Genomic DNA, 27,965 nt, shown 5'->3' on the forward strand with positions numbered 1-27,965 from the left:
GTTTTTACAAAATGCTATTTATGTGAGAAATACCAACTTGCAAACTATTTAAAAAATATTACATTGTTGAATTATGAAACCCCAACGCAACTATAACAGTTCCAGTTTTAATCATCAATTGTTGTGTAAAGTATGCACAAGGGACATATTATCCCTCATTTAGTGTTAATGTGGATCAGTGGCATAAACATAACTTGCAATCTAGGTAAAACACCATAGTCTAACAGGTTTGAACAAACTTTTCAATTACTTAGAACAACTTATTTAACTTCAATAAACATTTACAAAGTATTTCCAAGCTGTAAAAGTACACATTTATACATGTTACATAAAATGTAATATCAAAAGCAGCTGCACCTTTATAGATGTTAGTTCTTGTTTCAATCTTCAGTTAGTTGTTTCTGCAAACTAAAAGTGCAAGCATTACTCTTCACAACAAGCAATTAAGAACACTCTAGTCCTTATTAAATTGGTTGAATTCTCATTTTAAAACATTTCCAACTGCTAGATGTTAAAAGTATATTTTTTACAAAAGTTACTCTTCTGTCAGTAGTTCACAGTGAAGGGTCAAGGCATGTCATGGAATAGGCAGTTAAAAAATAAGTCTGGATGTTTCCCCCATGACTGAAACAATTCCTTTTGTGACCATGAGACAGACACAAATGCAACATACTAACAGGCTAAAGGTTTAAGTTTTAAAATCTATCAAGTTTCCTTCCAAGATAAGAAGTTGTGTGGCTCATCAAGTCGAGGCTGATTCGATGACCAATTACTCCTCAGATTCTACTACTTACCCAAACAGCACAGGAGGTCACATTTAAACTCAGAACACCGGCCCAATGTGCAGCAGCTCTAATTGTAGTGCCCTTCATCACTGTCGATACCAACTTGATAGATTCCAAACCCAATCCCTTCAGTGATATCAGGAGGATAAGGTGTTCCAAGGCCTGGAACACTGAGATCAGCTGAAAAAACCTATTTAATAGTAGTGACAGTGATTTTAGGAGTCGTATGGCCAATTTTAGTGATTCCTACCATTAACTAGGACAATACCATCCCCAAAAGATGATAAATCACACAGCATGGAAGCAGCCCATTCAGCACCTTCCATATTAATCCTATCACCCTCTACTGGGTCCATTGACCTCTATGCCCAAGGGATTCAAGTGCTCATCTGGACACTGGGCAATGAATTAATTCCTCCTCTATATATTACTCAAGTATGCATCTATTTTGACTTCATATGTAGAGTGTGTGTTGGCAATCTGGCCACATTTGTGTGTGGTGTACACTGCTCAGTGTTGTCTGAAAAAGCACCACTGGAAAGAATTTTGGCTCATTAAAATAGGAATCAAACAGCAGCAGGGGTTAAAAGAAAGTGGCGTAAATTAAAGGTCTCTAAATAAGTGACGGAGGGCATGGTATAAACAAGGATGTGGGGGTGAACATAACAAAGAATGAAGATTTTTAATCCTGACATAGATTTGGCAAATCAAATCAGTGAAAACAACATGAAGAAGGAATTCTTGGAATAGAGAGCATAATGGATTTCCAGCAGGGAAGTTCTAGAACTCAATAGGACAGGTTAAAATGAGGGTGAAGAAACTTAAAAAGGAGATACGAGGGGGAAGTTGTGGAAACAGGCACAATTAAAATGTTCGAAAGTAATTTGGACAATGATTCAAGACATACAGAGGGTTATAGTCTAATGCAGTGGTTCTCAACCTTTATTTTCCCACTCACATATCACCTTAAGTAATCCCTATGCCATCTGTGATTAGTCAGGGATTGCTTAAGGTGGTATGTGAGAGGGAAGGGAAGATTGAGAATCACTGCTCTAGATCCAATTGTTACTGAAATATTTTGCTTGGGAAAAATTGTCATTGGCCCATTTCCTTTGGAGTTATGAAACCATGCACATAATGAGTCAATTAGGTATTATTGAAACAGTGGTTTTCAAACTTTTTCATTCCACCCACATATCACCTTAAGCAATCCCTGACTAATCGCAGAGCACCTATGATATACGGAATACTTAAAGTGGTATGTGAGTGGAAAGAAAAACGTCGAGAACCACTGGTCTAATACAAATAGCAAGGATAGACATCACTGTCAGCATAGACAAGATGGGCTGAAAGGGACTGCTTTCTGTGCTGTATTTCTATTCCCATGATCTCATTTTCCTCATGAAAGTATTAATACACTTGATATGCACATCCAACAAATACAAATCAATCCCATTATCTTACCTTTCCAAGTAGGCTTGAACGTTGTCATACCCATAAAACTTTGCCAAGTGAACAAGAATTCCAGTGGCACACCGTCCATTCCGACGACGGCAGAAACTACAGTTGCAGATCCCTCTGCAAGGAGGGCACACCCAAACCTACAAAATAGTTTCAGCATTACAGAACAAAAAAATCTGTGAAACGTCCACAAAGCCAGTTAGATGGCGCAGCATATTGATATTCCTGCCTAAAATTTATAGCAGTAGGCCCCAAAGTTGAAGGTCAAGGAAAGTTCTTTGGTTTGTATACACATGGCAAGTTTCTAATTTCCCAAATATACCAAAATGAGTGTGACTTGCCAGTCACTTGGGGCAGGAGTGTAATATTTTCTCTCACAATTGCCCATCTTACCCAAAATAAAATACTTGCAACTGCTTGCTAAACTCAAGATCTTCTTCAAAAGAATATTTTGAAATAAATATTCTCCCCCCCCCCCATATCGCAAGCCCACATTGTAGCTAGACCATATAAAAATCCGCAACATCTGGATTTCCCAGACTACAGCACCAACTCTTCTGACCCTTTACACTGGTGTAAAGCACTGTTCAACATATTCCATCAAAGAGTATAAAATAAGACCTGATCAAGCAAGTCTTAGAGTAGAAAATGGAAGTCCACCATCACCCAATTGTAATACAACCTTGTTTTAGGATACACAAAGTGGTTGCAATTTTTGGATCAAGAGAAAATTCATCCTCAGAAAAGTGCACGCATGGAAACAGGTGCCCATCCTTGGATATTTCAACTGAATTTAGTGGAGAATAATATATACCCACCACTAGATAAGTAGTTAGCAAAAGGCACTATTGTATCCTTCCAAAAAGCAAAGTGAACCATCACACAAATGGTAATTGCATTGTCATGGAATAAAATGTTTGTAGCACTCAATCTGGTATCACCTGGTACGATACATCTAGTACTTTTATGCATATATACATACGGGGTTTAAAAGGGCCGACCTCACATTTTCCCCATAACGATTTCGCAAACAGGGTCCACAAAATTGTCCTCTTACACCGTAACAATCGTGATTACGGCAGATTGTCTTTGTGTCTATCGTCTTCTGTCGACATTGATGGCACGTGCTGCCCTAGATACAGAAAATACACAATTTTCCCTTTAGTCTGACATTAGGTGAGAAACCCTTTTAGTAAAAGTCTATTACAAATATAAAATATCGTCAAAAATTAGGATTCTTAATTAGGCAAAATTAAAATTGATGTGGGCTACAAATTAAGAGTATAATTAAATTAGCTCTGTTATACCTTGCATTGTTTTCTCAGAAATACATTATAGGACAAGCATTATATAGATCACAACAGTTAAACATGCTGCCATTCTACATTTCCAGCTCAAGTGGTTTAAAACCACTGAAGTGTAACACAATGGTTTATTAAGTGGTTAACTACTTAAACTACAAAGTAATGTATAGGTTTCTGGTTTTAAAAAGATTATCAATTGACAATTACCATACAACGATCATATATTTTATCTTTAACGGTGATTGCAATATTTTCCAAATCCTCTTCTGTGATATTATCAGCAAGTCTTGACTGACATTTGAAAGATCTTCGCCTCCTTTTCTTTATACTTCCATCCTATAAAGGTGTATTAGCAAATTAAAGTTTAAGCCTGCAGATATGCAAACTATCATTAGAAATAAGAAAACAAATTATTTCCATGAAATTTGAACAGTCTTCCATTTTGTAGCAGCTAATAAAACATCTTGGGTGAAAATTTACTGCAAAGGAGAATTATGCTGGAATAATTATCAAGTTATATCAGTAGTTTAAGATTATTTGGTAGTGCACCAAAATAAATTTTCATAAGACTTCAATTACCTCAAAACAATTGGATAAATCAGTTCTCAAGCGGAAGTTTTTCACTTGATCTACAAGTTTGGTTGGAGAAATAGCAAATTTTTCCACAGAAAAACCCTCAGGAGGCCGAGCATTTCTGGTTGGATTCACCCGACGTTCAATCTTTCCTTCAGAAAAAGTTTTCTTTGGCTGTCGTTTTTGTTTCTGAAAAAAAAGATAAAAGAATGCTGCACTTGACATAGCGAAACTAATAAATAAAACATCTGCATAGTTGAAAATAAAATACCACTGAGGTTTCCTATCAATCAACCCTTGCTTGCTTCTGGGAGGGCATTGTTTTAATATCTAATCTGTGATTTTATGGCCTCCGTGTCACAGCACCTCTTCAGTATCATGAAGAAGTGTCAGTCTAGATCAGGGTTTCCCAACCAGGGGAGCTCACAACCCTTGCGGGTGCGAGATAACATTTCAGTTTTTTTTTAAAATACATCCATACTTCAATTTGGATAATATGTCGGATGATGAAGAGCTGAAGGAAGATCTTATTGAACTGCGGACAAATCGTGTTCTTGAAATGTAGTTTGAAAGCAAAACTTTGGAATAATATTGGTGTTCGGAAATGGATATGTTTCAAAGACTTTGTGAAAAAGCACTAACTGTGCTCATCCCATTCGCGACGACATATTTATGCGAGTCTGGATTTCGTGCCCTTTTGTCAATCAAGACAAAGTCTAGAAGTCGCTTGGGTGCATAGGCAGACGTGCGGATTGCTGTCAGCAACAAAGTGCCACGTTTTGAAAAACTCTTAAGCAATAAACAGGAACAAAAGAGCCATTAAATTTAAATTGGCTTATGAACATTTGAACATTAGTTCGTTAACTTCATGCATGGATGAAAATTTAGTTTTTTGTAGGGTTTATGCAACTTTTAATTTCTTTTCCATATGCTTAATTTTTGTTTATATATTATTAAAAATTGATTATACACATTTGTTTTGGTCACCATCATCTTTATTAAATAAATTATTACTTTAAGGGGGTCCGAGAACATATAAAAAAGTTCTAGATTATGTGATCACTTCTCGACTCAAAAAGATATCAATTTTTCTTGATGATTAAATATCACTGTGATCGAAAAAGATAAAGAGATTGTGGGCAGTATACAATACTTACTGAAGGGGAAGAACTCTGTACATTCACTGGAAAGAGCCTAGGCATTGACTTTAGTTCTGCCATTAGTTTGGCAAGCTAAAAGAAAAATTCAAACAATTTAAAATTTAACAAAATACCGGAACAAAAAGATTAAACCATAATGCATCAGGCCACAAGGGGGGGGGGACTGAAAAAGTTACAAGATCAAGCTAAACTTGCTTTAAGATCCAACGTAGCACATTCCTCCAACTTTCTGTTCAGGCCATACTTCTTCTTCTACCAGGCAAATTATGAACCATCACAAACATATTCCATACCTACAAATGCAATACCTTTTCGCTGGATTTTTCTCAACAGTTTATCCTTGCAAATGGGGATAATTTTTTAAAAATCCAATAATTGGTGCATAGAGGATCATTACTAGAGAGGATTACAGTAGCTGATTTGGTCTGTAAATACATTTAAAAACATCTGAATTCAATTTTGCATTTGTCAAAGAAAATGGTAACAAAGATATTTGGGTATTTTGGGTTTTTTTAATTATTTCATTGTAATGTAGCACTGGCATTTAGCTATTTTAATACATCACTGTACGTACAGAGCTCAAGCATCTGCTGCCAATATTTAAAACCATTCAAAATGGCTGAAATTGCCATCAACAGTGCAATTATTTGGCACTTACCAATAACCCTCTAATGCCCAAAGTTGAATCCCAGAAAGCAATTGCCATTACCCCCAACACGACATCTGATGAAGTAGGACATCAAGGTGTCCTATCAAAACTAGTTAATGGGAATTAAAAGAGAATACTCTCAAAAAGGCTAGAGTCATACTTCATGTAAAGGAAGATGATAGTAGCCATCAAAGATTAATCATCCCAGCTCCAGGACATAATGCAGGAATTCTCAAAGCAGTATTGTAGGCTCAACTACCTTTAGTGACCAATCTTCCCCCTATCAATGCCAGAGGTAAAAATGTCTGATCATTGGACAATGTTCAATTTAGATTTCAATTCCTTATTAAATCAAGTATCCCATGCCTACATAGCAAACCTGAACAGCATTTAGGGATGGGCAGATAGGTTGCAAAATTTACAGAACAGTACCAGGTAACAATCATCCTCAGCATGGAAATATATTGCCAGTCATTCAGCAGTGTCAAGATGATGCAACTCCCTACCCGACAGCTCTGCAGACATACCTTCACCAGAAGAATGACAACAGCAACTTACCATCTTCTCCAGAGCAATAGCTGTCTTGCCAGGTACAGCAGATCCAGAAAGTGAAAATACTTACAGAAAAAGATACTAATCCAAAAATATCATCTCTGGTGAATAAACCTGGACTACTTTCAGGCAAAAACACAACAGATTACCCAAGAGTCTATCCTGATTACTACACCCAAGGCATTCAAATCAAAACTAGGTACAAGAAAATGTTGCCAAAAATAGGATTTCAAGGTTACCACTCCTAGAATTTGAGCATTGGATGTTTATGTTGGTGAAGCTTTGTGGTATACAATGGGAATAGATCGACAGGACATAACAGTCAAGGGCAACTGGTGCTCTCAACTGGGTTATGGCTAAGATCTTTCATATACAGTAAAACCCCTGTTATCCGGAATGCAAGCAACCGGCAGCCTCAAGCAACCGTCAAAAAGAGGAAAATAAGTTAGTAATAAATAGGTTTAAAATTGGCGTGCCTCACCTTTAGTTTGCCAATCCATACAAAGTGTAATCTCAACCAACCGGAAAATTCACTTATTCAGCATCCACCAATCCACACAAGTGCCAGAGTGTTTTACTGTAATAACAAATGCTAGAAAAAATAGCTTGGCTTGCACCTTCTTCCAGTTTCTGGTATTATGCTATCAGTGACATTCAAAACAAGACACTGCTATTCTGAGGAAGTTTCCCCACCAGTTGCACCCATTTGTGTAGAATCAGAGCACAAAACAGACCCGTCAGCCCAACTCACTCATGCCAACTGAGTTGGCATTCTGGGCTGGCTCTTTTTGCCTGAATTTTATTAATATCCTTCCACGTCCTTCCTATCTATACATCTGTCTAAATGCCTATTGAACAGTGCAATTGTGCTCATTATTACTTCCTCTGACAGCACTTCCCAGATACAGAATATCATCAATGAATATACCCTCTGTATTGCACACAAACAGAAGGTGCCAGTCAGAGGACAGCCATTTTCTCTTCTGGAATGAAGAGCATTTGCCCCCAAAGTTATTAGCTGCATCACAACGAGAAATCTAACCAACATTCAAGGGTTTTTACACATCTCAAACATGATACAGTGAAGGGAAATCATGTGGGAAAGTTTTACATCTCATTCTGTTCAGTGAACAGAAAGATAGAATTCTGCTAATATATTTTAAGCAAATTAAACATCAATAAGATGACCCTCAAAAAGCTTTTGACTCATTTCATGATTCTTGGAAAAAAAAAGCAAATCATCCCACATGTTGAACACCAAATACAGATGCTGTACATGAATAGGAAGGAGGGAGGCATCCTCTGGCAAAGCTCAGAAATAAAAAACAAGGTATGACAACTTGCACAGAAAAACATCAGCTGCTTTTCTCAACTGGGATCGGATAAAAGCAACACAATTAATTATACATCCCTTTAACCATGCATTTTGTAAAGAAGCAACTTTTCCTACCATCTCTTTATTCTCTTTAATGTTCATGGCTCGCTTTAGCAAAACATTAGACCGCTTCTTCCCCGACCCAGAGTCATCATCCGATTCAGACTCAGACACAACCAACTCGCGCTCCTTTCTCTTTGCTGGCCGCCTTGTAGGAAATTTAAATGCCACGCGCAATCCAAAATGAGTTTTCTTTGATGTTGGTTCCATTTCACTTTCAATGGAAGATGAATCCTCCTCCTCCTCTTCATCCTCCATTTCCGAAGTCACCGTCTGCAAGGAAGACAGTCAAGTTTAAAGTTCAGATTTATTGTTCCATACAACCCTGAGAATCTTTTTCCTGTGGGCAAGTCAATTACCACTTATTGGTACAAGTACTGACTAGCAACCTAGGCAACTTATATCCATCCATACCGATGACCGAAAATTAGTTATTTTTTTTTTAAATTTACAGTTTATGTTGTATTTGACAAACTGTAATTGGTCTACAGGGCATGCAAGAGCCAAAATGTGCATAGGTATCCTGAGGTCCATAGGCTGGTGCAGCCATCTTGATTTCCGTGTGCATGTGTGAGACTTCGGTTGACGTATGCACGGTTCACATATCGGAGTTCGGATGGCAGATGTGTGAGTTAAATGCGCAGATTCAATATCATTAAGGGTGCTAACTCTTGCACATGCACCAACTGAAGTCTCACGCACGTGCATATGAATCAAGATGGCCATGCACAGCCTCTGGACCCCAGGATGCTGACTAATAAGTACACACTTTTTGTCTTTTACCTGCCCTTGTATCCATGTTATAGTTTGTCAAATAGAACAAACTGCATAAATTTTATATTTTTTCAACATATGCACGTAATTCCGAGATACGACCGATCCTTCAGACCGAATTAAAGTCAGGGTGTTCCTGTAGTGCAAAAATCTGTACAAGAAGATGCATATATGTAAAATTCAAATAAAAAAACACTTGCACCTACAACACAAGGTGACTGCCTTTCCTGTCACAACTTATGTTTGCAGCTTGTGGAGAAATGATGGGGGGGGGGGGGGGGGGGAGTGGAGCAAATCACGCAAACAAATCAAGTAATTTGGGCTTGCTACTGTCATCATTTATTTTATTTTATTTTGAGAGCAACCAATTTAATAAACGGGAACATTTAAGAGAAACTAAAATATAGTAACAATCAACTAATGCGTTTGAGAAAATGTTTAAAATATCAATTGCCGTCCTTACCTCCAAATCCAGCTCACCATTAGCTTCAAACATATTTGAAGGGAATCCTTCGAAAACATCAGTTGAGCAACTATCCTCTGTGAAAGCTTCAATCAGCTCTTCTGTAATATACTTGGACTGGAAATAGGAAACCTAAACACAAAAAGTGAAAGAACAACTTAGCTGGGTGCGAATAATTTAAAATATACACACACATAAGCCAACGATTCAGCAATGGCTGCAAACATTATCTATGAAAAACATCCCCATTACTTTCAATTTTCCGACAGTTTTGAAAGTTGAAGTTTTATTTTTAAATTCAAATTAGGGACGAAATTGACATTTTTCCACAGAAACACCAATGAGACACTTAAGCTAAGCTACTTTATAAAAACAAAACCAGATGCTGGTTTCACTAACAAGACAGTGATGAGCTGTCTCCTTGAGATATTTTATTTTTGTGAAATAGGGAGCCCATATTTACAAATTGTTGGTATTAAACTTTAAATGAATCCTGAACATTCCCTTTCTCTCTCTGAATATATATGTATACACAAGTATGGGAAAGTGAAGTGCTCCTGGGGTGGTTTTCTTGTCCCTTTTCTTTTACTCTTTTTTTTAAGTTTGTAGGGGGTTCGGGGGGATTTAGAAGGTTTTTCTTTCTTTTATATTTTGTTTTTCTTTTTTTATATATAAAATACCACAAGAATTTGGATTAAGCTTGAAATATTGTGATACATTTGTTAAGTGGTTTTATATTAAACATTTTTTTCTAAAGTGACGAGTTGTCTCAAATTAACCTTAAAAGGAAGAAGGAGGAAGGTGCAAAAAGCTTTCAGACAATTTCAAAAGAGTGCTACCAAGATCTTGGTTTCTTTCGTCCCTTTTCCTTCCCCCGCCACCCCCATTTTTATCAATTTGAATGAGGTTGCCATAACTGGACTTAAAACTCCAGTCTCTATGCTATCATTCACTACATCCATTATGAACTTGCAATGCAAAAATGTCCCCAACAGATATACAGCATCATTAATTGATTGTAGGCTCTTCAAGCAGAAACATAGAACAGAACAGCATAGTACAGGCCCTTCAGCCCTCTTATGTTATCCAGAAGGAATCAAAGGGTGTGGTAGCAAAAGTGCAAACCACTGAGGTGCAACTGATCCATGACATTCACCCAGTTACTGTCAAGGACTAAGATCAGAAGTGAACATCCACTAATTCAAAAATCAAAATAGCATGGATAATTTTGTATTAGCATTATCCAGGACAAGGCAATCAGCATTAGCCCACTATCCAACCCATTAAATATTCTTCCCACAGACAGAACAGTGATGGGTAGGAACGAAAAGCTCCAGATCGTACAAGTTATTGATTCTTCATTTGAAACAGTGAAATTATAAAAGTTTTTTTTATAAATAGAAAAAAAAGATTATTTTTCAAGTGACAGCTGTGATGAAAACAGAAATGACTGATTTTAAGAAGAGTGCAGTTATGTGGAATGAGAAGGATAGAAAATGGCTTTCACCATTCACAAATACCAAATGTACAAAAGGTTCTTTCACACTAACAACATTATACAAATCATTTAGAAGACCCTGCACAAACACTACAAACTTTGGCCTGCAAAACAAACAATAAAAGATCTTTTACCTAACACAAAAGAAATCACAATGCATGAAAGAAGTCTTACCCCATGATATACAGAGAATAAACAATGAAATGCAAGCACAAATTCGACGTAGGAAATGGTAAGAATCAGAACTAAAAAATAAATATACTAAATGGCAAGATCGACAGCAGTGCACTCAGCAGGTTTTTGTCAGAGCTGCCCAGAAATTCAATCACATTACACAAAACATTATCAACCAGATTTGATTGAACTACTGTACTGAAACAAGCCCACTGTATCATGGAAAACCATCATCACTAAAGCTTTAAAAAAAAACACAAAATAAATTGCACCCTATTCATGTCCACTCACATTCATGCTCTGCTTCAGCTTGTCCTCGATGAGTCCATCCTCCTCTGGAAAACCCAAAAATTCTTCATCACTTGGCGCATCAAAAATATCTGCTAAAAACTTTGGGATCTGTGAACATAATGAATAAATAAAATCAAAGCAAGGCAATCAAATGTGTGGAATTCACATAGATTATATAATTTTATGACCTACATGAGTACATTTAAAAATGTACAATTCCATTGGCTTGGAGCTCTCAATCAGATTAGCAAAACTCATTTACAATGGTCAACCTAAGTCTTAATGAATGTCAGAGCAGGTACAAGAGACCAATGAGTAAATAAAAGCAAGTGACGGCCTTCTTAAACTATTGATTACTTGAATAGGAGCTAAGAGAAGTGCATAAAGACATGATCAAAATAAGGGAGAGAAGCAGTAGGATTACAAACACAGGTCATGATAAATTACAGCAATGACAAACTACAAACAAGAGAAATTTTAAAATTTGATCTAAATGAGTAATATATACTGACAATAGCTGATAAGTGACCAGGGTGTGATTATGTTGAATGATAAGCAAAATGGAAAAGGACAGAAATAAGAAAGCAGTTATCTACTAGGATTGAATCTGAAAACACAATGTAAAGTCAAAGGCTCTTTAGCCAAATACACAAACACCAATTTACAAGAGTCGATTAGTTGACAGTGGGAATTCAGATAAATCAATATGGTACAACAGCCGTTACATGGTTATGAACTCAGGCCTGTGGCTGATCATTTAAAAGGATAAGGAGCATAGAAAAGTCGAAGGGTTAGCTATTCGACTTGGTGAAACCAAGCAAAACAATGGCTTAAAAAAGATCAGGTTGATAAATCGATTGTGTGGATGATCTGTAATAAAGAAACATCTGGTGGTTGTATTACATAAACCATCCTCCAAACAGGGCTATAACCATAGGAGAAAAACAGATTTTCTGGAGGAACTCAACAGGTCTTGCAGCTTCCTTCCATAGGAGATGAAGACATGTACCTGATGATTCACAAATGAGCCCCCTTCAAGGCAGAAGAGATGACCAAACAAGTGAAAGGAGCATTGAACAAAGTGCAATGATTACAAAAACTCAAATCTTTGAAAACATTTGACAAATAAAATTGGTAAAGGTAAAATTGAGGACAAATGTCATGAAATGCATTCAAAACTGCTTTCTACAATAGTTATGTCAGGGAACAAGTTATTTTAGATTTGGTTAAACAAGGAGCACAATTAATAATTTTGTAGTTATAGATGACACTTTCCTTATGCTAATATAGCTTAATTTCCAAGTATCGTCTTCCAAAAACATGAGCTTCGATATTCTGAATTTCGATCTCTTTAATCCAACAAATTAAACTCTTGGCTGTTACTTTAATTCATTGATAAAATGGATAAACATTTTGCATCACTTTGCATTAAGATTTTCATAACGATGAATAACAAAGTATTTACTGTATAATGATATATATACAACATACATCAGGAACCTCAAACTTTAAAGAGATCCAAAAAAAGTATTTAAAGAGAAAAATTCTACGAAAAATTTCTCGTGCTTACGCTTCCTCTACATGTTAAGGAATGAGCAAGTTATTAATCTGGGCAGATATTACATCATAGTCACTATGGTAATACTACAAACAATAATCCCTTAAAGAGACAGGCACAAAATTAACTAAGAGTTAAAAAAACACAAGATTTTAACCTTTACAGTGGTGAAGGATCCTTTGGGAAAGAGCATCATATCATGAAAATTACATTCTGCTTCAGTGTAACAATCACAGGCCAGAGATTAGAATCTTTAATAAAAGGCAATTATGTTGGTCGGAAGTGGGTTAATTAACATGGGTTGGAAAATTGGGAAAAAAATGGAAGCAACTTGCAGAAATATTTTAATACTCATCAAAAATTCAATATGAAGGGATTCCATCCTTCATTTTCTAAAGGACTGTGTTGGATTGAAGTTCAAAAGCCTTTTATTGCAAAAAGTATCAGTAATTTGACAGAATCTTTTATGGAAAGGTAAGAAATCAAGAATAGCACTAGAAAAATTAACATGGAGTTACAAACACATTACTCTTCAGAAATTAAGAGTGGTACCCAACAGCATCAGATAGATGTTTTTGTTGCAAACAAGAGACTGGATCAACATTACATGCAATTTGGACATGTTCAAAAGTAAAAACTTTCTGGGAAGATCTAAACCTAATATTAAACAAAATCGCAAAATATACCAAAAGATCCAAAAAATTTCTGTTAAATAATGTAAGAGACAAATTTGCATACAATCTGAAAGACAAGTGTACATTATTCAAACAAATTTGGAAACCATGCATAAAATATGTCGGAGAATGCCGACCACAAACCTCCATCTCTTAAAACATAATTATGATCACAATAAGATTTAAATATGTGAAAGTAGACAATACGACTTTTTTTCTTTTTTTGTTATTCCTTTGTTTTATGGGTTTTATAATTTATTGATTTTTGAAGAGGGATGGGAAAGGGAAAAGAAGAAATGTCACTATGTATATATGGATGATGATTATTTGTGGATGCTGTTGATATAACTCATAGTTTAAAAAATAAAAAAAATAATTTGTTTGGACTATAAGGACTGTTATCACTAACACAGGAAAAACAATGAAAAATTTACCAGACAATGGTAAATTCAAAATAACAGTTTTTATTAAACTATTAATAACATTTCTTACTCAACTCTAAATTTAACCTCACTATGCTCAAATGTAAGTGTATGTGTGAGATTGTGTGTTTTGTATATAATTGAAGACCCATTCTGAAAAGTCGATCTTTTAAAGTTCAGTATCATTTTAGTCTTGCTTCAAGGTTTCAAATTCTCAGTTCAGAAATAATTATAAAGCACTTTTAAACATCATATCTTCCACAATGAATTCACAAACCCAGACAAGAGTTAAACAAATGTAGTTATCTTCTTCCACAACTTAGTCACAAATCAGATAAGGGTTAAACAAAGTGGCCATACAAAAACAGACCCAGTAGAAATCTGTCCTCTTTTCCAAAGAGACAGCAGAGTGGTCTTCCTTATTTCAAAAGCCACTGATTCTGTGTTCCTTTCACAGGACTAACACACACATCACCAATTCTGGTTACTGTAACTCAACCCTAAGGTTTCACAAGTTTTATAAACCACCATAATAAATAGTTCTTCAACAATGATTTTCAAAATATTACATGTGGTACAATTTCTCTCCCTTCCCTCAGAACACAAACATAAAAAGAGAAAGTATAAAGGAAAAATAAACAACAACAAAACTGGAGAACGTCAAGAAAACAAAATACCACATCTTTCCGTATGTAAGTCGACTGGCATACAAATCCACCCCCGCCCACCCCTTTTCAGTCTAATTTTAAGGGTTTTATGGAATATCCAATGTAAAAGACAACCCCAATTTTCTGACTGCCTGAGATGGGCCGTTGACTGGAGTATAAATTGACCACCCAAAGATCACAAGGATTCATCAGCTAGGCATTGGTTGGAGGTGATTGCTATCACGGAGGGTCCATTGACACAGCACAGCACGACGAAAATATGAAGCAAACTTAGTTGAAAGTGATAGAAATGGCCAAGAAAACCAACAACTGCGTTGCTACAAGAAAATGTGAAGTGCATGAGAAGTTCGTAAGAGATTAGAGGAAGAAAGGAGAGATTTTAAGAAAAATACAAAAAAGTCTTTGCAAAAAGGAATCACTCGTTGGCCAGAGTTGGAAAATCACGTTGCAGAATAGGTACATGAACAGAGGCAAGATTGCTACAGTCACCTGAAATAAAATAAGAACATTTGCACTGCAGTGGGCCAAGTCGCACCCAGACCTCAGAGATGATTTTGAGGCTACAGAAGGTTGGTGCAATCATTTCATGAACAGGAAAAATCTGGTATTATGCCAAAAGATGAAAATTGCACAGGAACTACCAAAAGATCTTAATCATAAAGTTGTAAGTTTTCACCAGTTTATTATATGGAACTAGCAGAAACACCAGTTTGCATTGGCAAATATCGGAAACATGAATGAAGTCCCCATGAATTTTGGCTGAAAGGCAATAAACAGTGGAATGAAAAGGTGTTAAAACTGTGACCTGGCCACAAAAGAACCAGGTTATCGTGCATGACCGACGGGTCAAAGTGAAGACCCATGGTAATCTTCAAACGCAAAAATTAAACCGAAAATGAAATTGCCTGCAGGTATTTTTGAACATTTTCATGAAAAAGGATGGATGGACAATTTGTGGAACAGGAAGCCAGGCAGTTTACATAAAAAATGTAGTTTGCTGGTCTAGGATAGACAATTAACTGAGAACACTAAAAGTAGATTAGCACTACATAATACTTACATGGTGGTTATCCTGGGTGGTTTGATGTCTATACTGCAACTTCTCGATGCCTGCTTGAACAAGCCATGCAAAGACCAAGTGCAGATGGAATGGAATACATGGACGTCAAGTGCAGAAAAGTCATTTACTAAAGGCAGAGCAATTCGCACTGCATCACTTGATATGCTTAGTAACTTCGTGCTCAAGGCATAGGACAGTTAAGTAGAGACTGTAATAAAATCATTTAGAAAGTGTGGTACCTCTTGTGCATTTGATAGCATGGAAGATCATTTATTGTGGGACACTGACAATGAAGCTGAAACTGCCTCATCAAATACAGACTAGGACCCATAAGATGACTGTTTAAACAGTGAGAGTATGGATGTGCTCGCTGCCATCTTTGATTTTGAAGGGTGCTAATTTTAAATGTGTTGTTATTTTCAGACAATGATAGCAATTTTGAAGGGTGCTAATTTTTGTTTTCAATAAAAAAATCTCTGAAAATCCGTAGCAGTCCAGGTTTCTTTATGGTTTTTCAAGGGTCGATTTCTATGCTGGATTAGCGAGGATTGGATTTTGACCTGAATTTAAGGTCTCAAAAGTATATCCTCCGTACAAGTTGACCTCCATTTTTTTGGTCTCACGACTTAACTTATATGCTGAAATATAGAGCATATATCATGATGTCTTAATAATAGTAATGGAGCCGATGGTTACCAAGAAATGGGTCCTCAGAGAGCTCTTTAAACTTTCATGCCCACATGTTACAAATATGGGTGCCATATTTTCCAAAATATCTGATTTATTTTGTAAATTTTGTCATCTTCTCAAGTGAAATACATCTATGAAGTTTGGTATGCCATCTCTCCATCCTCACTTCCTAGAAACTGCTAAAGCAATTTGTTCAAATTCAATTTGATACATAGTTCACCTCAATTTAGGTTTTATAGTCCTTATATTACCCAACCAACATAGCATTGAATCCTGTGGGAATTTAACCCCTGTTATTTGTTCCAAAAAGTTTTCCAACTTCCAATCAAAAATGTCTAACTTTAGGACATTTCCAAGTAGAATGCAGATCCAACTTTTAATTTTTTTTTCCACACTATGAACCATACTGACCAAAATACACAAACATTTCCCTCTTGAATATACACAGTATCATTTTCTCCCCTTTTCCCCCCTCCCTTCCCTCCCTCCTTCACCCCCTCCCACTCACTCAACGTTCTCCAACTTCTTGACCACATCTAAAACATAAATCTGATAATGTAGCATTCATTTTTGAAGAGTTAAATATAATTGATGCATTATATTGAAACAACCTATATCTAATATTAATATTTTTTGTCATATTATCTTTACATAATCACATTCAATCATTCTCATCTATATGAATATCCAAAATCAGCTTCCCACCTGAGACTGATGCACAAATTGAGATTATGCACACCTATTTTAGGGGCTTCCTTTTGAAGCAAATTATACATTACAGAGATAAACTTCTTTACCATTACAAATCAACAATTCTAGCTCAATCTTACTAGGTAAAATCAAATTCGGACCTACTTTATCAATCAAAAAAGCTTTAACTTGATAATAACAAAAGGTATTATTTAGGACATTAAATTTATTCTTCTTCATTTTTTCAAATGTAATAAATTTTCAAGTTTCAAAGCAATCTTCTATTCTCTCAATACCCATTCTCATCTAAGTCTTCAAAAATTGATATTCCATGGAAAATGGAAAATCTATTTTGATATAAAGGCATTTTTCGTGATTAAATCCTTTCCACCTATTTCATAATCAATTTTATTCCATAATTCAACCAAATAGTTTAAAACCAGTGTACCCCTATTTCCTACCAACAATTTTGAATTCCACTTATAAATTAAATCCTGCATTTTAATTTCTCCTATTTTACTAAGTTCTAATATTGGCCCAAGCAGGAATTTTATTTACACCAAATAATACATTAATAAATCTCAATTGAGCTGTCTGATAATAATTCTTAAAATTGGGAAGTAGCAAATCTCCCGATTCAAACTTCCAAGTCAATATTTCCAAAGAAACCCTTGCCATTTTCCCTTTCCATAAAAACCTTCTAACACATGTATTCAAATCTTTTTAAAAAATATTCCGTCAAATATACCAAAACATCATCAACCAACAAATTTATTTTATATTCTTCTTGATTAATCTTTACACCTTTACTCTTAAAATCTTGTCTTATTAACTCCGTTAAAGGTTCCATTGGCAAAATAAACAAAGCTGGTGATTTTCCTTGCCGACTCGATCTAGTTAATTGGAAACCAGTAGAAGTTTGTCTATTAGTCATCTTTGCAGATGAGTTTTTATATAAAGTTTTAACCAGTTTATTAATAGTCCAAAACCATTCTAACCTATCAAAAGCTTTCTCTGCATCTAAAGTTACTGCCACAATTAAATCATCCCTTATCTAAACTAAATGAGTTAGACTAATCAATCTAGCAACATTATCAAACCGGGTTTGATCCATATGAATTAAATTTGGTAAATATTTAGTTATTCTATTAGCTAAAATTTTAGCAACAATTTTCTAATTTGTATTTAATAAAGATATTGGCCTATAAGATGCAAGTTTTAACAGATCTCTATCCCACTTAAGTATAACTGTAATTAATGCCCTTGAAAGAGTTGGTAAAGAATGGGATTCCACTGCTTGTTTTAATAAATCCATAAAAGGAAATATTAAAAAGTCCTAACATTTCTTATAAAACTCAGGCAGAAAACCATCCTTCCATAGTCACTTACCACTCTGCAATGAACTTAATATCACTAACTTTTCTTGCCATAAATGGAGTATCTAAATCTTTTTGATATTGAAATTTTGAACTAAATAAACATTTGAGTTTTTTTTAATTCTCAATTTTAGCCTCATCACAATTAGTCTGTGATTTAAATCAATTAAAGAGTCTTCAAATAAATCATTTATTTCTTGAGGTTTATAAGTAATCTTCTTAGAATTCTTTTTAATAGTGTTAATCGTTCTAGAAGTTTGTTCTGTTTTCAATTGCCAAGCAAGGACTTTATGGGCCCTTTTTCCCAATTCATAATACTTTAGTTCTCTCAATTCATTTTTATAAGTCTGAATAGTATTATAATGAAGCCTTTCTTATTAAATTCTTCCTTTTCTCATCAGAGGCCTTTCTTTGCAAATCTTTTTCCAAACTTTCTATTTCCTTTTCTAATTGATCAACCTCTTTAATATAGACTTTCTTAATTTTACCTGAATAACTTATCTGACCTTGTAAATGCGCCTTCAAAATATCCCAAAGAATAAATTTACTGTCCACCAAATTAAAATGTATTTCTAAAACAATCTTGAGTCCGTTTCCTTATAAAGTTACAAAAAAAAATCATACCTCTTCAATAATATAGGATTAAATCTCCACCTATAATTCAATTTTTATTTTTCAGGAACCCAACATGTCACTCACGTGGTGAGTGGTCAAATAAAATCCTAGCTTTATATTCTGTATGCATAATTATTCCTTGCAATTGAGCTGACATTAAAAATAAATCTATTCTAGAATAAGAATCATGTCTATACAAATAAAATCCTTTTACTTCAGGTTAAACCTTCACCAAATATCTATCAAATTCAAATCATTCAAACTCAAAATCATTTTTGCTGCTTTAGTTCTACAACTCATTTTACCGACTTATCCAGCACAGGTTCAAAATTAAAATCCCCTCCCATCAAAACTTTCTCATGCTCCTCAGCTAAATGCATAAAAGTATCATTAATAAAACCTTCATCATCAACATCTAGTGCATAAATACTCAAGTATCCACATTTCAGAATAAATTTGGCAATATATCAAAAAATATCTTCCCGCAGGATCTGTAACCACATCATGGATTTTAACAGATAGTCTTGCAAATCAAAATAACAACTCCTTTTGCTTTAGAATTAAATAATGAAGCTACCACTTAACATACTCAATCTCTTTTTAATTTCTGATGTTCCTTCTCTGTTAAATGAGTCTCTTGGAAAAAAAAGCAATCTAATTTCAATATATTTCTCATGTCAAATGGTATGTGACATAATTTCTGTCTGTGAAGCTCATAAGCTTTTACCACATTTGTGCGGAAGACCTTAAGTCATTTTAGTCTCTGAGAAGTCTAGTTTCCTTAGAACTAAAATGGCCATCATTTTCAGCTGCTTGCCATCATAAATCCATCATCATCTCTAACTGGCTTCTATTTTCTATCTCAAAGAACCATGTGTGTTTAAAATGCTAATATGTGGTCTCTGTGCTCCTGTAACCACCCACAACTAACTACTAAGAATAAAGATGCAATATTTTAAATCTACAATTTACTTTTAGTAAAGATTTTTTTATATAGTTTAACAAAATAGATTAACATAAATCTGTTACACTCAAGGACTGGAAGAATTTTAGGAAACAAGATAAATAAAAATGATACAGATAAAGAAAATAGAATACAGGAGTAATCTAACAAGAAATACAACTGAAGATTATGGCAATATTTAACCATGTATGGAAAAAAGATGGGAAAATTGGGAGCTGTCCAAGAATACAAATTGGAAAGATAAAAAGGTAGACAAGAGTGGCTCTACTGATAAACAATATCAAATCATTCAAAAGAAGTGACATGGGATCAGAAGAGGTAGAATCCTTATTGGTTGAATTAAGGAATGGTAAAGATAAAAGGACCCTAATGGTATTTGTATACAAGACTTCAAACAGAAGCCAGGATGTGGACAACAAAGTACAACAGGAAATTTTAAAAAAAGGCATGTCAGAAGGATGGCGTTGCAATAATCATCGAGGATTTTAACATGAAAGTAGATTGGAAAAGTCAGATTGGTACAGGATCCCAGGAGGGAGAGTTTGTTTAATACCTACAGGATGGTTTTTTGGAGCAGCTTGTTGATGAGCCCACCAGGGGATCAGCTGCTTTGGATTGGGTGCTATCAAATGAACTAGAGTTGATTAAGAGTGCCCCCCTAAGGTAAAGGAACCCTTAGGAGGCAGTGATCACAATATAATTGAATTCACTGGACATTTGAAAAAAGATTGAAGTCCAATGTGTCAACATTTCAGTGGAGTAAAGGAAATTACAGTCACGTGAGAGGGGGTATGACCAAAGTCGATTGGAAAACACCTTTAGGGAAGGTAGCAGATCAGCAATGGCCGGAGTTTCTAGAAAAAAGTAAACTGCAGGACAGGAACATACCAAAAGGAAAGTTGTGAATGGAAAAATGTGACAATTAAGGCAGAGGAGGAAAGTAAAAGCGAAAGACGTGAAAGCAAAAATAATTGGGAAGATAGAGGACGGAAACTTTTTTTAAAAAAAGACAACTAAGAACGTGATAAGGAAGGAAAAGAGAAATTATGAAAGAAGGTTAGCTAATAATATCAAAAAGGATACTAAAAGCTTTTTTTAAGTATATAAAGAGCAAAAGAGAGACAAGAGTAGACTCAGAACCATTAAAAAAATGACGCTGGAGATTGTAACAGAAGACTAGGCATTGGAAGAGGAACAGAATATTTCGTATCAGTCTTCACGGTAGAAGACATTAGTAGTTTACTGGATTCTCAAGGGTCTCTGGGAAGCAACATGAATGCTGTCAAGATCACGAGAGAAGAAAATGCTTGGCAAGCTGAAAGATCTAAGGGTAGATAAGTCTCCAAGACTGGATGGAATGCATCCTCGAAATCTGAAGGAAGTTGCTACAGAGATCGTCGAGGCATGGGTAATGATCTTCCAGGAATCAATGGATTCCAATTATGAATGTCACACGAGGCAACAGAGAGAAAACTACGCACCTATTATTCTGACTTCAGCGATTGGGAAGATGTTGGAATCAATTGTCAAAGGTGAGGTTATAAGAGTACCTATAGGAGCATCACAAGAGAGGTCAAAGTCAGCCATTCTCTAATCCTCCAGCACCTCCATTGCAGACAAAAAAGACTCAAAGATCATAGCTACTGCCCCTCACTTCCCACAGCAACCTGGGTATATCGCGTCTGGCTCTGGGGACATATCAATCTTAAATGTTTTTAAGATCCAACACTTCCTCTTCCTTAATCTCAACACTGTCCAACATACAAGGCAGTTCTATTCTGACCTCACCCTGATCAAGGTCCTTTCCCAAACCAAAAATAGAAAATAAAACAAAGAGAACAAAGAGAATGACAAACGTATTTATGGAGGAGAGATATTAGGAAAGCTATGTCTTCTTTTTGACTCGATGTCCAACATATCACTGAAGTGCTATGTACATTTTGAAAAATTTCGCCAAGGATGATATTCCCGACTAAAGCAAAGCAATAACTTAGAAATCATTATGAAAGGTTTGATACGGTGACCGATTCCCCTTGTAGGGAATAGCAATACAAAGCAAGGAACTCGTAAGATCCCAGAGAGTTTTGCGAAGGGAATGAGGCAAAACCTAGATGTATTTAAAAACCAAGTCAGAGTGAAGGGAAAGAAAGGGTCCAACAAAAAACTACAATGAAGGATGCAAGGAGCATCACATGCATACATTGGTGGGCATGGACTAACTGGTCATTCTTTATCTAAATGGTTAGATCAAAGAGGCATCTGCATGTCCTCTTGCATAATTTACAATAGTTAATGTTCTGCTAAAGCAAGTAATTATGAAAGGTAACAAATGCTATCTTCTAGAAACAAATACAAAATAGACATAGAACAGGCATTCACAACTGCTGTTTGACTTACTACAAGTTTCCAAAAATTGTAATTTTTATTTCAATTTCCACTCCCTGCAGTTTTATTTTGATTATGACAATATACCATCTACAAATTTGCCGAGGATACCACAGTAGTGGGTTGTATAAAGGAAGCTACAGGATGAAGATTGAAAACTCAGCTGAATGGTTCACCCACAAAAACCTTGCACTCAATATCACCAAAAGAAACATCAGGAAAGGAAAGCCAGAGGTAAACGATCCAGTGATCAATGGGGGAAAATCAGAGGTAGAGGGTGAGCAAATTTAAGTTTTTGGGAATCACCATCTCAGAGGATCTTTCGTGGATCCAACACGCTAATGGCATCATGAAGAAAACACATCAGTGCTTCTACTTTCTCAAGAGTTTGTAGAGGTTAGGTATAACACCAGAAACCCTGTCACATTTTTACAGAGGTGTAGTGCAAAGTGTGCTGACCAGTTGAATCACTGTCTAGTATGGGGATACCAATACCCCTGAGCTTAAAGCCCTCCAAAAGGTAATGGACACAGAGGCAAAACCCTCCGCACTATTGAGTACAACTACAGAGGGCAGCAACAATCATCAATGACCCACCCCACTCAGCACAGGCTCTGTTCTCACTGCTGCCATGAGGAAAGAGGTTATAGGAGCCACAGGGCTCCCACCACTAGGTTCAGGAACAACTGCTACTCCTCCACCATTAGACTCCTCAACAACAAACACAATCAGAGGCTCATTTAGGGACTCTTACTTGTGCACTTTATTGATAATATTTTTTTCTAATTCCCTCTTTATTGCACAGTTTGTTTACATTCATTATCTGTTTACAATTCTTGGTTTCCATGTTTACACTATATACAGTTTTTGTTCCACTACCAATAGCCGTAATTCTTGCACGCCCGCAGGAAAAAAAGAATCATGTTGTCATGTATGTACTCTTGACAAGAGATCTGAAATCTAAAAATCAACACTGAACCAAATAATCAACTAACAATTCAATAGAAAGAGTAGTTTACGCAACATTTTACTTACTTGTCCATATCTATTCCCAAAATCAGTCTCTTGAAACCCCATAAATTCTTCATCATCACTTTCCGTATTAAAGATTTTTGTAATCAGTTTTGACATCTGCAAAGGAAAACAAACCATTGACATTTTAGAAACTCACCCACCGTACAAACGGAGCACGAATAAAAACCGAGCACATGGGCTGAACGCAGGAAAATGGAGCGAACTCGGCCAACAGGGCCCGTTTCCGCGATGATGTGGGTTTAAAAAGTAATCGAGTGGCCATCATATTTAAACTAGAAGCCTTGAAAAGTGCAAGGAGAACCGGAACTCGAGCAATGGTCAAAGTGGCAATTGAGCAAAATAAAAGACTACAAATATTCTTAATGAGTTTCATTGTGTTCAGAGACGTAAACAATGTCTCACCCAAACAACCCAGGCGAGTGGAGTGCCCTGGAGATTTGTAAAGAGCCTCAAACTTCTTGAACTTTGTAACAACTTTTGTTTTACAATCCAACTTTCTGCCTATTTCTTTGCCATGTAAAAAATAAGTGTTTGGTGCATTTAAAAGCTATTTAAGTTTAATGAGCACGTTGACTTGACTCACAGAATGTCTTTGCCTCGCCTACCGCCCGAAAAGCCCTAACCCAACTTGCCACAGGTCTGCGGTGTTTTACTGGGGCTCCTCGAGAAACTTCAACTGGAAGCCAAGCCTCGCGGAATGTTTTTTTTAAGAACCCCCCCCCCACACTCTCTCTCCCCCCCCCCACTCTCTCTGCCCCCCCCTCTCTCTCTGCCCCCCCCTCTCTCTCCCCCCCCTCTCTCTCTCCCCCCCCCTCTCTCTCCCCCCCCCTCTCTCTCCCCCCCCCTCTCTCTCCCCCCCCCTCTCTCTCCCCCCCCCTCTCTCTCCCCCCCCCTCTCTCTCCCCCCCCCTCTCTCTCCCCCCCCCTCTCTCTCCCCCCCCCTCTCTCTCCCCCCCCCTCTCTCTCCCCCCCCCTCTCTCTCCCCCCCCCTCTCTCTCCCCCCCCTCTCTCTCCCCCCCCCTCTCTCTCCCCCCCCCTCTCTCTCCCCCCCCCTCTCTCTCCCCCCCCTTCTCTCTCCCCCCCCTTCTCTCTCTCCCCCCAACCCCCCTCTCTCCCCCCAACCCCCCCTCTCTCCCCCCAACCCCCCCTGTCTCTCTCCCCCCCCCACTCCCCCAACCCCCTCTCTCTCTCTCCCCCCCCCCACTCCCCCAACCCCCTCTCTCTCTCCCACCCCCCCCACTCCCCCACTCCACTCCCCCCCAACTGGATCGTAGGGATTGATCGTCATTTCGCGCCAAACCAGTGCAGTCACTCAGCAAAGTTAGAAGACAATTCGCGCGTGGAGAAGAATCCCAACGCCACACACCGCGAAAGCGCAGCCAACTCACCACGTTGCCGAGCTCGGCCATCCAGCCACCTTAAATGTCCCGCAACGCGAGCCGGCAGCGCGTGCTCACCCGCCGGGACAATGGAACCCGCCCGCGGAACCCCGGGACCGCGCCACCAGCTCAGTCCCAGCAGGGAATCCACCGCAAGCTCCTTAGTCTCGACTTTGATGCGGTTCATCGTATCATCCACTTCTACCAATCTTCATTAATTAGTCACTGTTGTTCTTATTTAACATTTAACTAGGAAATTTTGTACTTTTTATCGAAACAAACACGATCCATCTTGAATTAACCTACCCCTGTGGAATAGATGGTATCACCCGTCAACTTCCAAGGGCGGGCTTGATTTTTTTGGCGCGAAAGGTTGCAGGTTTCGTGCTTGCCCGGAGGGGATCAGAAGGGTTCTTTGCACCGCAAAATCCTCTGCGCCATGGGCACCAAATTTAGCCGTGTTGCAACATTTTGATGGTCATAATTTATTTACGTCTCTCAAGTTGAAGGACAAGTAGATTTTTTTAAATCAATTCTATTTTTTATAATATGCATGGAAGCTAAACCTGAAGGCCAGTTCATTATCCCACAATTGCAGCTAATGTTTTTAAAAGATGTTGGAAATTGATATAAATCAGAAGATGATGGAAATGTTTAAGCTTGGTCATCCTGTATATTCCTCCCATTGCAGAACACACTCACATGATGGTTCTACTGTCCAACAATACAAAACTGTTGTCTGATGTCACATGTTCCATAACCGCCCCCCCCAAAAAAAAACTAAACTAAGAATACCAACAATATAAGAAAGTAGCAACAAGTCATGGTACTTCTCAATCATGGGACATAGTCCTTCAAATGTAACGCGTTTAGATCACCTTGGTGATGGAAGACTTGGAGAACTTTTTGACTTCTCAGGAGAACCCTTTGGTCTTTCCAGAGAAACTTTTGGTCTCGCAGGAGAAAGTACCATTTCCTCATTGGCTGACCCTAGAGATTGGGTAGTTATTGTTGGACTCAACATTCTCCTGTGTACACAACAGCGAGGGTATCTCTGGAACTGATAATGGGGTCAGATCCAACGTGTTCTCCTTGGCATAAATCCACTCTGGATCTGGTGTGTCAAGGAGATCATGCACCTTGGAAACGGACCCTGGAGTATCTATTGCTCTCGATTGATTGATGTGTCATTTCTATATCATTTCTCCCACAGACAGAATATGAACATGGGCTCAATTTTCTCAGAAGCACTCCTCTTATCCATGTTTCTTTATTCTCTCAGTAATCACTCACCAATACTTGTCCAATGTCTGGAGTTCTGATTGGTTTACAAAGAGATGCTGATTGCTAGATACAAAACCCCACATTTGGGTGTATAGCGGAAAGTATGGTTCTCAAGTTGCATCCAAATATCAGTTCTGCCGGCGTATATTTTGTTATAGAGTGCAGGATTGTCCTGTATAATAGAAAACGTGATCCTATGATACCACGTTATGTTTGATGACTCTGGGCCTTCGTGGCTTTTTAAAAAATCTGTATAAAGCGTTCTGCTTCTCCATTGATACTCGGGTGATAGGGTGATGATAAGATGCATCTTATATTGTTTTTTTGCTGTTGCAGGAATTGGTTGAAAGTATCAGACATAAATTATGGTCCATTGTCAGAGACAATTGGCAAATTGTTTGTTGTGAAAATACTCCTTAATCTCTCAATTGGTTTTTCTGCTGTTGTCTGCATTTGGGATACCATAGACTATTTGGTGTATGCATCCACTACAATCAGAAAGTTTTCACCCATAAATAAACCAGCAAAATCAAAGGGGTGTGAAGGCCATTTCCAGGTGATAGCTTCAGCTTGGGGTGCTTTAGGTTGCATTTCTTGGCAAATGTGACATCTTCTCATGGCCTGTTCAATGTTCACGTCCATTGACGGCCACCATGGTATGCATGCCAGGGACTTCATTCAGACCATCCCTGGATGATTGTTGTTGAGTTTGCTAACATGGTTGGTTTCTTTGGAATAATTGTTCTTGTTCCCCACAATAAGCAACCCTTTTCAATCAATATTTCATTGTGTTGCATATAATAAGATTTTAATTTTGGTCTAATCCTCTTGGCTTCGGGCCATCCATTTAACGTGAAGTACAGGATCTTTGATAGGGTTGCCTCATTTTGCACTTCTTTATTCATAGTTTTTGCTGTAATTGGCAAATGTCGAATTTGCTCTTGATTAATGGCTGTGGCCTCTGCTGTCCAGTTGATCAATGCTTCTATTTGTTCTGTCCTGGTAGAGGTAGGTGCGATAAAGCATCTACATGGCAGTTTTCCTTCCCTGGGCTATTTTTTTAAATCGTAATTGTATGCTGCGTGTGTCACATTTGTGGCCCGAAATGTGAAGTTAATAAAACATCGAACACAAGTTTTATCAGGTAAACTTCTCAGTGTCTTTAGTCTCCAGTTTCCTTTGTTCTCCTGCTTGTGCTCTTATCTCTCTCTCATACCACGTGACTTCCGGTACATCTCATACATATTCATTATCATGACATCCCTCCTTTAATCAGAAATAAACTTTACCTTCACTTACCAATATCCCTCGGAAACCTACAAACATCGTAACTAATGGTAATACTATAACTCAACTACATAACATTTACTTCCTACAGCACTCAAACATGCACTTTATGATATAAGATTAAATACTGTCCCAAAGTTCTTATTAAAACTATGGCACAAAGTCTTCATATCGTTTGGGTGCTTTCCGGTTTCGTTTCGGCCTGCCTGCGATATTGTCGTCGCTTCTCGGTTGTTCACTCTCAGCGTCGGAAATACTGCTCGCTACGGCTTCGGGTGTTTCTGGCGCTCTAGTCACTTCATCAGGAGTGCTGTTAACTGCCTCTGGAACATCATCAGGTCTCTCAGTTTCAGCATCTCGTATTGGCCTTTCAACCTCTTCGCTCGATGTATCTAAGGACTGGTACCTTTTTACACCTGATACATTTCTCTTATACAGGACTCCAGTCGGAGACTTGACTGTCACCATACTGCCACTTCTGGATACGACAGTATAGGGTTGATGGTAATAAGGTGTGTCTAGCTTACCACCAGTTTCATGCCTCACTAGAACATTATCTCCTGGCATGATGTCTGAGTACTTGGCTCCACGTTTTGAATCTGTGTACAGCTTTGCTGAACCTTTCTTTTCAGCATCGTGGTCCCTCATCTCCTGGTCGTCTCGGATTTCCTTTATTTCTGGCATTTTTGTGCGGATTTTTCTCCCAAAAAATGCTTCTGCAGGACTTTTTCCAGTGGTTGCATGAGGCGTTGCTCGATAG

The 27,965-nt window shown here is 37.4% G+C and overlaps 1 protein-coding gene across 3 annotated transcripts; it reads right to left on the reverse strand.

The window, feature by feature from the left end:
* LOC138753227 (cell division cycle-associated 7-like protein) lies at window positions 1-24,725 on the reverse strand. Of its 3 annotated transcripts, none has more exons than XM_069915950.1 (11): window positions 24,644-24,725; window positions 23,257-23,352; window positions 11,120-11,227; window positions 9,157-9,288; window positions 7,935-8,192; window positions 5,281-5,355; window positions 4,130-4,312; window positions 3,758-3,886; window positions 3,229-3,378; window positions 2,250-2,386; window positions 1-408 (listed from the first exon to the last, which is right to left on the reverse strand). In XM_069915950.1, exons 1-11 carry the CDS (start codon window positions 24,662-24,664, stop codon window positions 381-383), a joined length of 1,317 nt encoding a protein of 438 aa, XP_069772051.1. In that variant the 5' UTR covers window positions 24,665-24,725; the 3' UTR covers window positions 1-380. The 3 variants fall into 3 exon arrangements, with proteins under 3 accessions (XP_069772051.1, XP_069772062.1, XP_069772067.1); XM_069915961.1 differs by lacking the exon at window positions 24,644-24,725 and adding an exon at window positions 23,840-23,936; XM_069915966.1 differs by lacking the exon at window positions 24,644-24,725 and adding an exon at window positions 23,659-23,794.
* Window positions 24,726-27,965: the final 3,240 nt, after the last annotated feature.

The sequence above is a fragment of the Narcine bancroftii genome, chromosome 1, assembly GCF_036971445.1.
Source record: "Narcine bancroftii isolate sNarBan1 chromosome 1, sNarBan1.hap1, whole genome shotgun sequence".
NCBI lineage: Eukaryota > Metazoa > Chordata > Chondrichthyes > Torpediniformes > Narcinidae > Narcine > Narcine bancroftii.